We start from the raw sequence: 14336 nt of genomic DNA, 5'->3' as shown, positions 1-14336 counted from the left end.
ATAATATTTATTAATTTTTTATCATATTTTTAAATTGTTTAAAAATAATTTTATTAATAATTTTTTTTGTCAGCACGTGAATTTTTCGAACAGTGAATTAATAGTTAACATATTACCAAACTAAGTTTTTTTTTTTTCGCTAAAAAAACGAAAACCTAGGTGGATATGGGAACCAATTAAGCACATAACCTAGTACGTTGAAACTTTTTAACAACTTGAAAAAAAATCGTACGAGAATAGGAATAAAAGAAGCCAACATTTTTAGTTTTAATAAAAAATAGAAAATGAATTATATTAAATTTAGATATAAGATAAATATAATAGTAAATGTTGATCATCACCTCACTATATATCATGAAGTGTTTCAATATCTTAACTACAATTCTTCACGTGATTAAATGCGAAGAATTATAAATGATGAAGAAGAAGCTAATATAAGCACGCGACGTGCAATTATAACGATTCACATTACTACTTTTCAGGGCATTACAGCAATGTCATTCAATTTGATAGAAGTAGAAATGCCAAGTTTAATAGACTTTCTTTCAACATTCAATGATAGTGAAGACATAAATAAAGACCACAAACAATAGAGTGGGAATAATAATAACAAAAGATAAGAAAAGATGATGCTTCAAAGCCAGCTAGTAGAAAGTTGAATTGAAAGACCAAGAAAGAATCCTGTGTACGTCAACAACTTGTCCGGTTGAACCAGAGAATCCAACCTTAACCCATTCAGGCAGCACAGTCCTCAAATCAATCACAAACGAGATACTACTCGAACTCCCATTCACATTGTTAGAAACAAGAGACTTAAAGAGTAATCTAAAAAGTGTATTATTGAGTTATGTTAAAAGGTATAATATACAAAAGGTATTTATAAGTGTTAAATGAATCAAAATAATAAAGACATAGAATCCTACAATTAATGTACATATATGCTAAATGAATATAGACGATGCTAATTGATTCTAATGATTCTCTAACATCCCCCCTCAAATTCAAGTGGAAGCTAAGGATACCAACTTGAGTTTGGATAACAAAATGCGAAAGCGAGTCGGGTGATGAGCTTTCGTGAAGATATCAGCAGTCTGATCCAGTGTCCCAACAGCAATGAGACGAATAGCATCAATAAGGATACGTTGCCGAACAAAGTGACAATCAATCTCAATGTGTTTGGTGCGTTCATGAAATACATCATTATGGGTAATCTGAATAGCACTGCGGTTATCACAAAAAACATCAGTAGGGGACGATTGAGGAGCACCCAGATCTTCGAGAAGCCAACGAACCGAGATAACCTCAGCAGTGGTGTCAGCGAGGGCACGGTACTCATCTTCTGTGCTTGAGCGAGCAGTGAACGTTTGCTTCTTAGCACGCCAAGAGATGAGAGCGTCGCCAAGAAACAAACAGTAATCAGTAGTAGAACGACGATCAGTGGGATCACCAGCCTAATCAGCATCAGAGTATGCCTGAAGGGTCAAAGAGGAATGGGCAGAAAAATAAAGGCCATGAAAAAGAGTGCCTTTGACGTACCGAAGAATGCGAAGAACTGCCACATAGTGAGTAGTACGAGGAGCTAACAAAAACTGGCTGAGGACATGAACTGAATAGGCAATGTCTGGTCGGGTGACGGTCAAGTAGACAAGACCTCCAACTAACTGGCGATAAAGTGTCGGATTATCCAAAACAGTGTCATCTAGGGGTGGTAAATGGGCCTAAACCCATCGGGTCGGCCCGCGTAACCCGCCAAAAAAGGCGGACCGGGCTGAAAAATTGGAACCGCCAAATAGCAAAAGCCCGCTTAACTTGCACCGCTTAAACCGCTGGTTTTGGCGGGCTTTGGCGGGGCGGGGCGGGCTTCCCCGCTGGGCTTAGTTTTTTTTAGTAAGGGGTATTTTTATAATTTTTTTACCAAAATCCAACTTCTCCCAACCCAACTTACAAGAGAATGAAGATGAAAATTGAGTGTTTTAGATTATGTTTGTTTTGTTTTAGAGACAATATTGTTAATTATGTTTTGGATTATGTTTATTTTGCTTTGGAAACAATATTTATAATTATGTTTTGGATGAAAACTTGGTTTATAATCATGTTTATTAGATATTTATAATTACAAAGACTTTAATGTTTGTGAATACAAAAATTATAATTTGTTTATACTTTTAGAAATTATAATAGTTAAAAGTAAAAAACAAAAGAGATTTTTTTATATTTTTATATATATTATTTTAATAGTTAAAAGTAAAAAAAAAAAGAGGATATTTGGCGGGCTTAGCCCGCCGGCCCGCCAGCCCGCCATTAGGCGGGGCGGGTTGGGATTCTATGACCGCCTCACTAGGCGGGGCGGGGCGGGCCATCCCGCCAAATGGCGGGCTTCTGGCAGGGAGGGGCGGGGCGGGGCGGGCTTCCCCGCTTGCCACCCCTAGTGTTATCCATAGGGGTAAATCGAACATTAGGCTCAAGAGTAGTAGACTCAGTGCGACTATCTGTTATCCCAGCGCGAGCAAGAAGATCTGAAGCATACTTAGCCTGAGAGAGATAAATGCCATCATCTGTGGGATGACCTCGAGACCAAGAAAATAGTTGAGAAAACCAAGATCCTTCATCTCAAAGGTACGGTGAAGTGAGGCCTTGAGATCATAGATACCATCAACATCATCTCCAGTAATGATCATGTCATCAACATACAAAAGTAGAAGAACAACTCCACGTTCGCTTTTACGAATGAAAAGCACATTCTCATGAGGACTAGAAATAAAACCAAGACTGCATATGGTAGTGCTGAACTTGTCAAACCATTCACGAGGAGCTTGCTTAAGTCCATAAAGTGCCTTGCGAAGGAGACAAACCTTACTGGAAGGACAAGGATATCCTGGAGGTGGTTTCATATAGACTTTCTTTTTCAAATATCCATTAAGAAATGCATTCTTCACATCCATCTGACTGAGAGACCATCTTTTAACCGCAGCAATGGCAAGGAGAGTTCTAACAGACGTAAGACAAGTAACAGGAGCAAAAGTCTCTTCATAATCAATACCATACTCTTGCGTACAACCTTGAGCAACCAAGCGCGCCTTATAACGGTCAATAGAGCCATCAGAGCGAGTCTTGATCTTGTATACCCATCTACTACCCACAACTTCCTGATCAGAAGGAGGATCAACCAAATCCCAAGTGTGTGCTTTTTCAAGTGCCTGTATTTCTTCCTGCATTGCTTGTTGCCAATTTAGATTTGTGGAGGCTTTTCTGAATGACTTAGGTTCATGTTGATGAAGAATAGTAGAAAAATAATGATAATCAAGAAGATGAGGAGGTGGATTTCTTATCCTAGAAGAACGAGTGGGAGGAGTAGAAGTGTTGCGGAACCAAGTGATAATCTGGTGATTTTTACTATCCCAATCTTCCAATTTTTCTGCATAGTCCTTCTTAGCATCCTCCTTGGATTTGGAAGCACCATCTTTGGATTTGTCATTTACAATTGGCTTAACAGGACAGGCAATATCACTAGTCACATATCGCCATAATTTTCGCCCTTTAAGAAATCCTCGCATAGCTTCAACCCAATGTGCATAGTTGGAGCCATTAAGGATAACAGGGATAGGCTGAAAGACATCCGATTTTTTCATAGTAATAGAAATAATAGCAAAGAGGGAGAAGAAACTGCAAATTCGGGGCAGAAAACAAGAAAACGGAGCGCAGAATCGGAAAGAGCTCACCAAAAAAACCTTAGGGAGGGTCCCGCTTGTCAGCCACGTCAGCAGGGATGTCAGTGCCACGTGGCAGCCCGTGAGAGGACGAAGAAGACAGGCTGACGTTGAAGTGGCGGTCGGGTCAACGCGCGGGCCGGATCGGGTCAAGAGCGGGTGCGCGGGTCGCAGGGAAAGCTGGTGGAGTGACACGTGGAGGCTCCAGGAACGTGGGATCAGCAGCAAGATCCAACGGCTACTGAAGCATCTTGGAGGAGGAACAATGGAGGTGGACAGCGAACTTCCAGCGGCGCGTGACGGCGCGTCCGGGGGTCTTTGGCGGCGATCTCGGCGGCGTTGGAAAGCTGACGAAGAGAAGATCACAATGATGCCGGAGGTGACGAACCAAAGCGTCGGAAACAGATCGAAAAATGCGAGCAAAGAGGCACGGGTGGAATCTGGAAGGAAGATCAACCTGGTCGTGGCAGCGTCTTTTGGCGGCGCGTGGAGGCGCGTCTGGCGGCGGTTCTGGTTGCGTTGGAATCACGGCGACAAGATGAACAAGATGGTTACGAGTGTGACGAACCAAAGCGTCGAAAAGGGAACGAAAAAATAGGCCAAAGAACACTGCCGGAAAGGAAAAAAACAATGGGCTATGAACTAATATTTATTGAAAAAAAAAAACCTAAGCTCTTGATACCATGTTAGAAACAAGAGACTGAGAGAGTAATCTCAAAAGTGTATTATTGAGTTGTGTTGAAAGGTACAATATACAAAAAGTATTTATAGGTGCTAAATGAATCAAAGTAATAAAAATATAAAATCCTACAATTAATATACAGATATGCTAAATGAATATACATACTAATTGATTCTAATAATTCTCTAACACACATATCTCACATAAACGCTTAAGTTTGTGCTTACAGGCTCATAATCAATTGTGGCAGATGCAACATTCCCCGGTTGCCATGGCGTTGTTGTTACTGAAGCAATGGAATTCACATCAATCCCAATATGAGCAGTGTTAGGGTCCCATGCATTGCTAAACGAATCAAACTCAACACCAACTATTTGATTTTTGTAAGAATCCAAAGCAGTGTCGGCGTTAAAGAGCCCTAGGTATCCGCCACTTGATTTTTTGGGCAGCTCTGATACGAAGGGCGCAATGAAGAAGGCGATGCCATCACCGAAGGGTTTATAAAGGAATGGTTCCACAGTGAAGGAGAAGGTGGTGGTGAAAGCGGCGTCCCAGAGGCGCACGGGGGAAGAATAGGAGGCTCGGCCGGCACTATTGCCAATGGGAGCACTGTTTACAATCTTTGTGAGAGTTAAACCGCCGTTTGAGTAATCGGCATCACCCTCGAAGACAATGTCCTTTGTGGGTGACCAAAAGTGCTGAATTCACATTGTGGATTAGCATAAGGGATGAAATGGTCATTATTTGAATCCATGAATTAATATGGGTAATAATGGCCATGGTTATATATGATTAATTATTCTAATTGAGTTTGCTATTTCTGTGGATTTGTGATAATAGCAATGTATTACTAAGGTATATATATATATAAGGAGCTCTCAACTCTCAATGTCTGCCAAAAATAAATAAATAAATAAATAAAGAAAAATCAAATGTTATATGAAGAAGCCAAATGACTTGCATAGAGCACATGACGCGGTACTTGGTGCTTAGACAAAAAGAATCCATATCTCACACATACAATGTCGCGCCTCTAGCCATCTTAGCCACCAATTTGAATATATATATATATATATATATGAACCTGTAATAACATGACACGTGGTAGTTTGACTCTCAAGGAAAAACTTGAAAAAATAATAACTTTCATAATTAGAACAATAATTGTTAGACGTGGATAATCAATTTTTTCTTGCCTTTTTTATTTTTGGCTTTAGGCTAACAAACTGGTCCTTACTGAAATAGATCGGGTTTTGATCCAAACTGAAAAAACTTATCCAATAAACCAATACCAACCCATTTTTTCTACTGAACCACTATGAATCTGCTTCACCTTTTTTGTTGGACTTTCCTCTACACTTTTACAAGAAGATATCAAGCCATTCCATCCCGTCACCGCTGATGCACCTGAATCCGACCTAATCCACCTCAGCAGAAGGTGCTATTGCACGTATCTATGCTGCTTGTCGCTACCGCTTGATCCTTGGTGCACACTCGAGTTTTCTGACTTTGTTGGTGTTTTCGACCGCCGCTCTAACGAGGTGCTCAAGCCTCCTCTCTGCCGCCCTCGAGATTTATTTGCAGTATTTGATATTCTCTTCAAATGAAAAACTTCGTTGTGTCTCCATCATTTATATGTTTCACGTGTTTGATGTTCTTGAAGAACGGAAATATTGCTGCTAAAGTGATTAAGCCCACAAGATTCGACACCGAAATCACGTGGCATTCCTCCACTGCACGCTGATTTTTTCTAACAATGTCTACTGCACATCTCACTCATTTCCGGTGGTTGTTGGCCACGCCCTTAATCGCCGACAGACCATTTTACTAAATGATATCCATATCCCTTGGCACATCACTTATTTACACCATTAGCCTTGCGGTAACGAACCACAAATTTACTGTAGTTAGCAAATTAATGAGACTTAAGGATAATATACCACACTCCAGTTGTCAGTTCCTCATTCGTTGATCAATCTATAGCTACTATTAGCCACCAAAATCATAGCTACCAGAGACACCACATATATATATATATATATATATTGTTCATACCCTGGCCCAATAAATAGGACCCAGGATCCAAGCAAAGAAGCCTAACCCAAAGGGGTTGGCCCTCCCCCAGTACCGGCCTTCATCCCCAGAAGTCGGTACTGAACACGACCTACTCCAAAGAAGTCGGATATGGGGTTAGCTGGCAGATAACACTCATTCGAATGAGTAACCGCCCCTAGAAACTCTCTAACCACTTCATAGAGCCATATCTTAACCTCCCTAAGATATGGGAACGGTTATCCACCTAAAAAGGTGGCACTACTTCAGCGGTGGTTATTGGTTCACCACTATAAATACCCTGACATCCCTCAGGTATCACTAAGTCCCAATACATTCTCAACTTGCTCACACTCTTGCTAACTTAGGCATTGGAGTGTCATTGCAGGTACCACCCCCCATTCTTCCAGACGCACAAGTCGAACGGAGGAACACCGAGTTTCAGGTGCACCAGCTGGCCACCTCCCTCACACGTTTGGGTCAACCAACGTCATCCGGCCCACTAATCTCCGGTTACCCACCGTAACATTGGCGCCGTTGCCGGGGACCCGAGAGATTGACCAGTGATGGCGGAAAGATCCCCTGAAGAAGGTCATGTGGAGACAGATTCTGATCAAGAGAATTTGAACACCGGAAACAATGAAGCAGATCAGAACCTCCACCAGGAAGCTAATGATCAAAATAAGGAAGGTACTTCCGGAATCAAAAATCCGAAGGCAAACTCCTCGGAGGGGCGCGAGTCAGAAAAAGAAGGACCCCCTCTCGCTAGTGAGCTTATGGGGCTAATTCATAGCCGCCTCGAGCAGCTAGAGCAGGAGCGGGAACGGCAAAAGGAAGCTGAAAAGAACCTAAAAGAGGAGATGGAGCGACGAAAAGAGTTAGAAAGAAAACTCTTAAAGTTAGAATCCTCCCTCAAGGGTCGGAATTCCCAAGGCGATAGAGAAGATTCTCCCTTAGGAGAGAAAGATCCGTTTAGCGAGGACATAATGAGGGCAAAAGTTCCGAAAAACTTTAGAAGCCCCGATATGGACCTCTACGATGGAACCACCGATCCAAAGCATCATCTGAGCAAATTTAAAAGTCGGATGTATCTGACCGACGCTTCAGACGCTACGCGATGCAAAGCTTTCCCGACAACCTTGTCCAAAGCAGCGATGAATTGGTTCGACAGTCTCCCTCCGAGGTCAATTACCAGTTTTGAAGACCTCTCAAGAAAATTCTTGATGAGGTTCTCCATCCAGAAGGACAAAGTAAAACATGCACCAAGCCTCCTGGGAATAAAACAGGAGGTCGGGGAGTCCTTACGGGCCTATATGGAAAGATTCAACAAAGCATGTTTGGAGATTCAAGACCTGCCCACCGAAGCGGTCATCATGGGGCTAGTCAATGGTCTTAGAGAAGGTCCCTTCTCACAGTCCATATCAAAAAGACACCCCGCCTCTTTAAATGATGTACAGGAAAGAGCTGAAAAGTACATCAATATGGAAGAAAACGCTAGGCTAAGAGACCCGAGTTTGCGAATCGGGCCCCCTCCCTCAACGAAAGAAAGGGAGAGGGAAGCGAAGAAGAAGGAAGAGCTCGGCCTTGATAGGCCAAGAAAATATCACTCTTATACTCCATTGAAAGTTCCTGTGGTGGACGTATACAGAGAAATTTGCAATACTGAAAGGCTGCCTCCCCCAGACCCATCAAGAATAAAAAAGGGGGGAGCCGCAGTGATTACTGCGAGTACCATAAGATATATGGACACTCCACAAACGACTGTTACGACCTTAAAAATGTGATAGAAAAGCTAGCCAGAGAAGGTCGGCTTGACAGATATCTCATAGAAAGGTCGGACGGTCATGGAAAAAGAAAGCGAGAAGATGCGGATAGAAGAGATCCACCACCACAAACTCCGGAGAGACATATCCATATGATCTCAGGAGGATTTGCGGGAGGGGGACTCACAAAATCCTCCCGAAAAAGACACCTCAAGAGAGTCTACCAGGTCGAAGAGGGGTCCCCCGATCTTCCGACCATTTCATTCACAAAGGAAGACGGGCGAGGAGTAATCCCTGGGCACGATGACCCAGTGGTAATTACTATGATCCTGGCAAATGCCCATCTACACAGAACCCTAGTAGACCAAGGAAGCTCAGCAGACATCCTCTTTAAGCCCGCTTTCGACAAGCTAGGTTTAGATGAGAAAGAGTTAAGAGCCTACCCCGACACCTTATACGGATTAGGTGACACGCCGATAAAGCCACTAGGATTTTTACCCCTCCACACCACCTTTGGAAAGAGGGAAAAATCAAAGACTCTGAGTATAGACTTCATAGTCATCGACGTGGGGTCGGCTTATAATGCTTTAATCGGCAGGGCTACCCTTAATCGACTTGGAGCGGTGGTATCGACGCCCCACCTATGCATGAAGTTCCCGACCTCGTCGGGAATAGCGACGGTGAGGGGAGATCAGAAGCTGGCAAGGAAGTGCTACAATGAAAGCCTAAACCTGAGAGGAAAAGGCAGAGAAGTCCACACAATAGAACTCGGGGGAGCAAGGGTTAAAGAAGAGCTACGACCACAGCCCGGGGGAAAAACTGAGGAAATTCAGGTCGGCGAAGAGGAAGGAAAAAACACTCACATAGGAGCCAACCTAGGGGAAACCCTAAGACAAGGGTTGACTAGGCTCCTAAGAGATAACTCCGATCTCTTCGCCTGGAAGGCCTCCGACATGCCTGGGATAGATCCCGAGCTCATGTCTCACAAGCTCTCGGTCTACTCAGGGTCTCGACCCGTACAACAAAGAAGACGCAAGCTCGGCCCAGAGCGAGCCCTAGTAGTAGAAGAACAAGTGCAGGCGCTCCTAGAAGCCGGCTTCATCAGAGAAGTCAAATACCCAACATGGCTAACCAATGTAGTGCTAGTCAAAAAACAAAATGGTAAATGGAGAATGTGCGTCGACTACACCGACTTAAATAAGGCATGTCCCAAGGACCCCTATCCACTACCAAGCATTGACGCCCTAGTGGACTCTAGCTCGGGGTATCAATACCTGTCATTCATGGACGCCTACTTAGGGTATAACCAAATCCCGATGTACGAACCAGACCAGGAAAAAACATCATTCATCACGCCCAGAGCCAACTATTGCTACGTGGTCATGCCATTTGGATTGAAAAATGCAGGGGCCACATACCAGAGGCTGATGAATAAGGTGTTTGCCCCCCACTTAGGGAGCTTAATGGAAGCCTATGTCGACGATATGCTGGTAAAAACCAAGGAAGAAGTGGACCTCCTATCCGACCTCTCACAAGTCTTTGATACCATAAGGTTGCACGGGATGAGACTAAACCCTGCAAAGTGCGCCTTCGCAGTGGAGGCAGGAAAATTTCTAGGATTCATGCTAACACAAAGAGGGATCGAAGCCAATCCCGACAAGTGTAGAGCTATCCTAGAGATGAAAAGCCCGACTTGTTTGAGAGAAGTCCAACAGCTGAATGGCCGACTAGCAGCTCTCTCCAGATTTTTGGCAGGATCAGCATTAAGATCCCTTCCACTATTCTCCCTACTAAAAAAGGGGCACCAGTTTGAGTGGACCCCCGAAGGCGAGGAGGCGTTCCAGGAGTTCAAAAAGTTTTTGAGCCAGCCTCCTATCTTGACCCGACCTATAGCCGGAAAAGACCTCATCCTATACCTCTCCGTGGCAGACAGGGCTGTCTCAGCAGCCTTGATAAGAGAAGAGGAGGTCAGGCAACACCCAATCTACTTCATTAGTAAAGTTCTACAGGGCCCTGAGCTAAGGTACCACAAATTAGAAAAGTTTGCCTACTCCTTAGTAATAGCCTCTCGAAGGCTACGGCCTTACTTTCAGGCTCACACAATAAGAGTCCGCACGAACCAACCCATGAAGCAGATCCTCCAAAAAACGGATATTGCAGGAAGAATGGTACAATGGGCAATAGAGCTCTCCGAGTTCGACTTAAAGTATGAAACTCGGACGGCGATTAAAGCCCAGTGCCTCGCCGACTTCGTTGCTGAATATGCAGGGGATCAAGAGGACAAATCGACTACCTGGGAACTCTACGTGGATGGATCCTCCAATAAAACAGGAAGCGGCGCAAGCATAATATTGGTAGATGAAAGGGGAACCCAGATAGAAGTTTCCCTCAAGTTCGAATTCCCAGCTTCAAATAATCAGGCAGAATACGAAGCCTTGATCGCAGGATTGAAGCTGGCTGAAGAAGTCGGTGCTACGAAAGTGATGGTATACAGCGACTCCCAGGTGGTGACCTCTCAAATAAGTGGGGAGTACCAGGCAAAAGACCCAACTATGAACAGGTACTTGGAGAAAGCCTCGGAGCTCTTGGGGCGCTTTGCAGAAACCGAGGTGAAGCACATAACTCGGGATCTGAACAGCAGAGCAGACGCCCTATCCAAGCTAGCAAGTACCAAGCCAGGAGGAAATAACAGAAGCTTGATTCAAGAGACCCTCCAGGAACCCTCAGTGGTAAAAACAGAAGACACACTAGAAGTCTTTGAAGTGGTCGGATTAAACCTCGGATGGATGAACCCCTTAGTCGAATACCTAAAATTCGACATCCTCCCTAAGGAGGAAAAAGAAGCCCAGAAAATCCGAAGGGAAGCACAACATTATACTTTGGTGAAAAATGTTCTCTACAGAAGGGGGATATCAACACCATTGTTAAAGTGTGTACCGACCTTAAAAACCACCGAGGTGTTGGAGGAGGTACATAGCGGAATCTGCGGGAACCATCTCGGAGCCAGGTCATTGGCCAGGAAAGTAATCCGAGCTGGATTTTACTGGCCAACCTTACAGAAAGATGCCACAGAATTTGTGAAAAAGTGCCAGCCATGCCAAATGCATGCGAATTTCCACGTGGCTCCCCCAGAAGAGCTCATTAGTATCACTTCTCCATGGCCCTTTGCAAAATGGGGAATGGATTTGTTAGGTCCTTTTCCCCAAGCGCCAGGACAAGTTAAATACCTAATAGTGGGAATAGATTACTTCACAAAGTGGATAGAAGCAGAACCACTGGCCACCATCACTGCACAGAGGAGTCGGAGGTTCCTCTACAAAAATATAATCACAAGGTATGGGATACCTTATTCCATTACCACAGATAACGGAACCCAGTTCACCGACTCCACCTTTAGAAGCCTGGTAGCCAGTATGAAAATTAAACACCAGTTCACCTCGGTGGAACACCCACAAGCCAATGGGCAAGCCGAAGCAGCCAACAAAGTCATTCTGGTAGGGCTGAAGAAAAGGTTACAAGACGCGAAAGGGGCTTGGGCTGAAGAGCTCCAACAAGTACTATGGGCTTACAGAACAACTCCCCAATCCGCCACTGGAGAAACACCCTTCCGACTAGTCTATGGCGTGGAAGTCATGATCCCAATAGAGGTCAATGAGCAAAGCCCAAGAGTGATTTTCCACGATGAGATCAGGAATATACAGGGACATAAAGAAGAACTCGACTTGCTCCCTGAAGTCCGAGAAGAAGCTCAGATAAGAGAAGCAGCATTGAAACAAAGGATGACTACAAGGTACAACAAAAAAGTCATTCGAAGGAGTTTCACCCCAGATGACTTAGTCTTAATCAGAAACGACATTGGGGTCAACAAATCTGGGGAGGGAAAGCTCGCCGCCAATTGGAAAGGACCATACAAAATCAAGGAGGTCTTAGGAAAGGGCTATTATAAGGTGACCGACTTAGGCGGCACCGAGTTACCAAGGTCATGGCATGCTTGTAATATGAAAAGGTACTACAGTTAAAAGCAAACCCTACTCCCTGATGTACTCTTTTCCCAGCTTCATGATTTTTTCCCAGAATCAAAGGGTTTTTTCTGAAGAAGGGTTTTTAACGAGGCATCACAGTAGGGGCTAAGGGAAATAAATTAGCAAAAGCCCTTAGTAGCAATAAGGTACCTCCTCAATTAATAAAGAACTCTTTCATTTTAAATATCTCTTTCAAAATTCCCTTTTAAATTTTCTTTCTACGAAACGCGCCGATTTAAGCTCGAAAAAACGTAAAAATCCCATGAACCGACCTAGATGGTCGTCAGGATAAAACGACGAGGTACAAGTCGGTGTAAAGAGGCTATAGAAGTCGATCATGATAAACTCGGGATCGGTCCGACTCACAGGGCGGAATGCGAAACCGAGTACAATTAAAATGAATCGCAAAAGTAGCCTAAGTCACGAAAAACTCAATAAAACAAAATTGAGTACTAGGAATACCAAAAGAGATAAGGAAAAACTAAGAAAAAGGCTGCTTTGAGAATCAAGGAAATTCAGAAAAGCAAGCAAGTCCCAAAGAAAAGGTTTTCTCCACAAAAGATCAAAGAGTCAAATAAACCACGAAAAGCATGTGCGCATAAGGTAACTCAAAACCCTTATCCAAAAAGGGCATTTATTTAACGCTAAATTAAACCCCTATTAAAAAGGGGCATCACTGTTTTGTTTACGGCCTTAAAAGGCCAAAATTGTTCAAAACACCAACAAATAAATATAAAGAGTTCAAAAAAGAGGGGCCCACAAGCCGGGCCCCGATAGCCAAAAATCACTTTTTTAGATCACCACCAGCAGGATCAGGGGGAACGCCAGGGGTAGGAGTTGAAGAGGAAGTCGGAGGAACGGTAGAAGAACTCGGAGCGTCCTTAGAGTGAGGAGGGGACTCTACGATCCTCTGCCCCCGAGTCTTTAAATCAGACTCAGATTCCACTATGGGGACAGGAGGATCCACGATGGCACCATCAATAACAACCTTATCAGGGTCCAAAGGAGAAAGGTCCAAGTCAGGAGCAATAACCCCGACCTGTTCCTTGAAAATCCTCCAGGCTTCATCAGCACCATCCGCAATAGAGTCCTCCAACTCGGTGTAGGCCTTCCGAGCGTTCAGTAAGTCGTTCTTTACAGACACAAGATCAGCAAATAAACTATTGTAGCTGGCTTGCGCTGCCTTCCTCAACTCCACCTCCATGTTGCATTGGGCTTGCAACTTCTGCCCCTTCTCTCGGAGGCTGTTCCTCTCCCCCTCCAGTTTGGCGACTTTCCCCTCCAACTCCTTCTCATGCTCCTGATATATACGGAGCCTACCCTCCAGCTCCTCGACCCTCGAGGTCGTCCCTAAAGAGCTGATGGGAGTCTTCTCAAATATATCAAAGAGTTTGCCACAAACCCCCGCCGTCTTGAGACTCTCCTCAACCACAGTAGTGAGGTAGTGCCGAACAGAAACATCATCCATACTCATACGAGCATGAGGATAGATGTTCTTTCGGACGAACGCAAGAGCGTCCGCCTCACCAGAAGCGCCAGACTCTAAGGTCTTGCGCTTCTTTGGCTCTGGTTCGGGAGTAGGTCGGACGGAAGGGGGTGGCAGAGAGGAAGCAGAGGAAGAAATTACAATAGGCTGAGAAGGAGTCCCAACGTTCCGAGGAGGAGGAGGAGGAGAGACAACCATCCTAACACCTCCAGACCTGGCTCGAGACTTTGCCTTGGCTTCCTGAACCCTCTGGTAAGACTCTTGAGCGTTTTTCTTTGCCATCTCTACAAAAAACAAATTGGTAGCCAAAATCAGACAAAGTCGGTAAAAGAAATTGCAAGTCGGAAACAAGCAAGAAACGCAAAAAGCTACCTAATTGTGACTAGGACAAAGGACGGCGACCCCTGGAGAAATTTTTTAGTATCCAAGTATGGGGCCCTCCCCCACGCTTCTCGGAGGAACCCCACAATGGCTGCTTCTACCGCAGTTAAATCATCCAGACCATATTTTTCGCAAGGGGAGGCCTCCAGCCAATATAAAGGAAATCGGGGAGAAGAATGATCATCCAGGAAAAAGAGGTGGTGACCCTCTACAGCTTGCACTTTCAAAAAGTAGTTCTTGAAG

At 44.3% G+C, this 14336-nt stretch overlaps 1 protein-coding gene across 1 annotated transcript; it reads right to left on the bottom strand.

The window, feature by feature from the left end:
* Positions 1-644: 644 nt before the first annotated feature.
* Positions 645-13994, bottom strand: LOC112785610 (lectin 7-like). The gene is made up of 3 exons (XM_025829067.2): positions 13854-13994; positions 4584-5087; positions 645-812 (listed from the first exon to the last, which is right to left on the bottom strand). Exons 1-3 carry the CDS (start codon positions 13992-13994, stop codon positions 645-647), a joined length of 813 nt encoding a protein of 270 aa, XP_025684852.2.
* Positions 13995-14336: the final 342 nt, after the last annotated feature.

Source organism: Arachis hypogaea, chromosome 20, assembly GCF_003086295.3.
Source record: "Arachis hypogaea cultivar Tifrunner chromosome 20, arahy.Tifrunner.gnm2.J5K5, whole genome shotgun sequence".
Classification (NCBI taxonomy): Eukaryota; Viridiplantae; Streptophyta; class Magnoliopsida; order Fabales; family Fabaceae; genus Arachis; species Arachis hypogaea.
The sequence above is the reverse complement of the archived record's forward strand: the minus strand, read 5'-3'. Positions and strand labels throughout refer to the sequence as shown.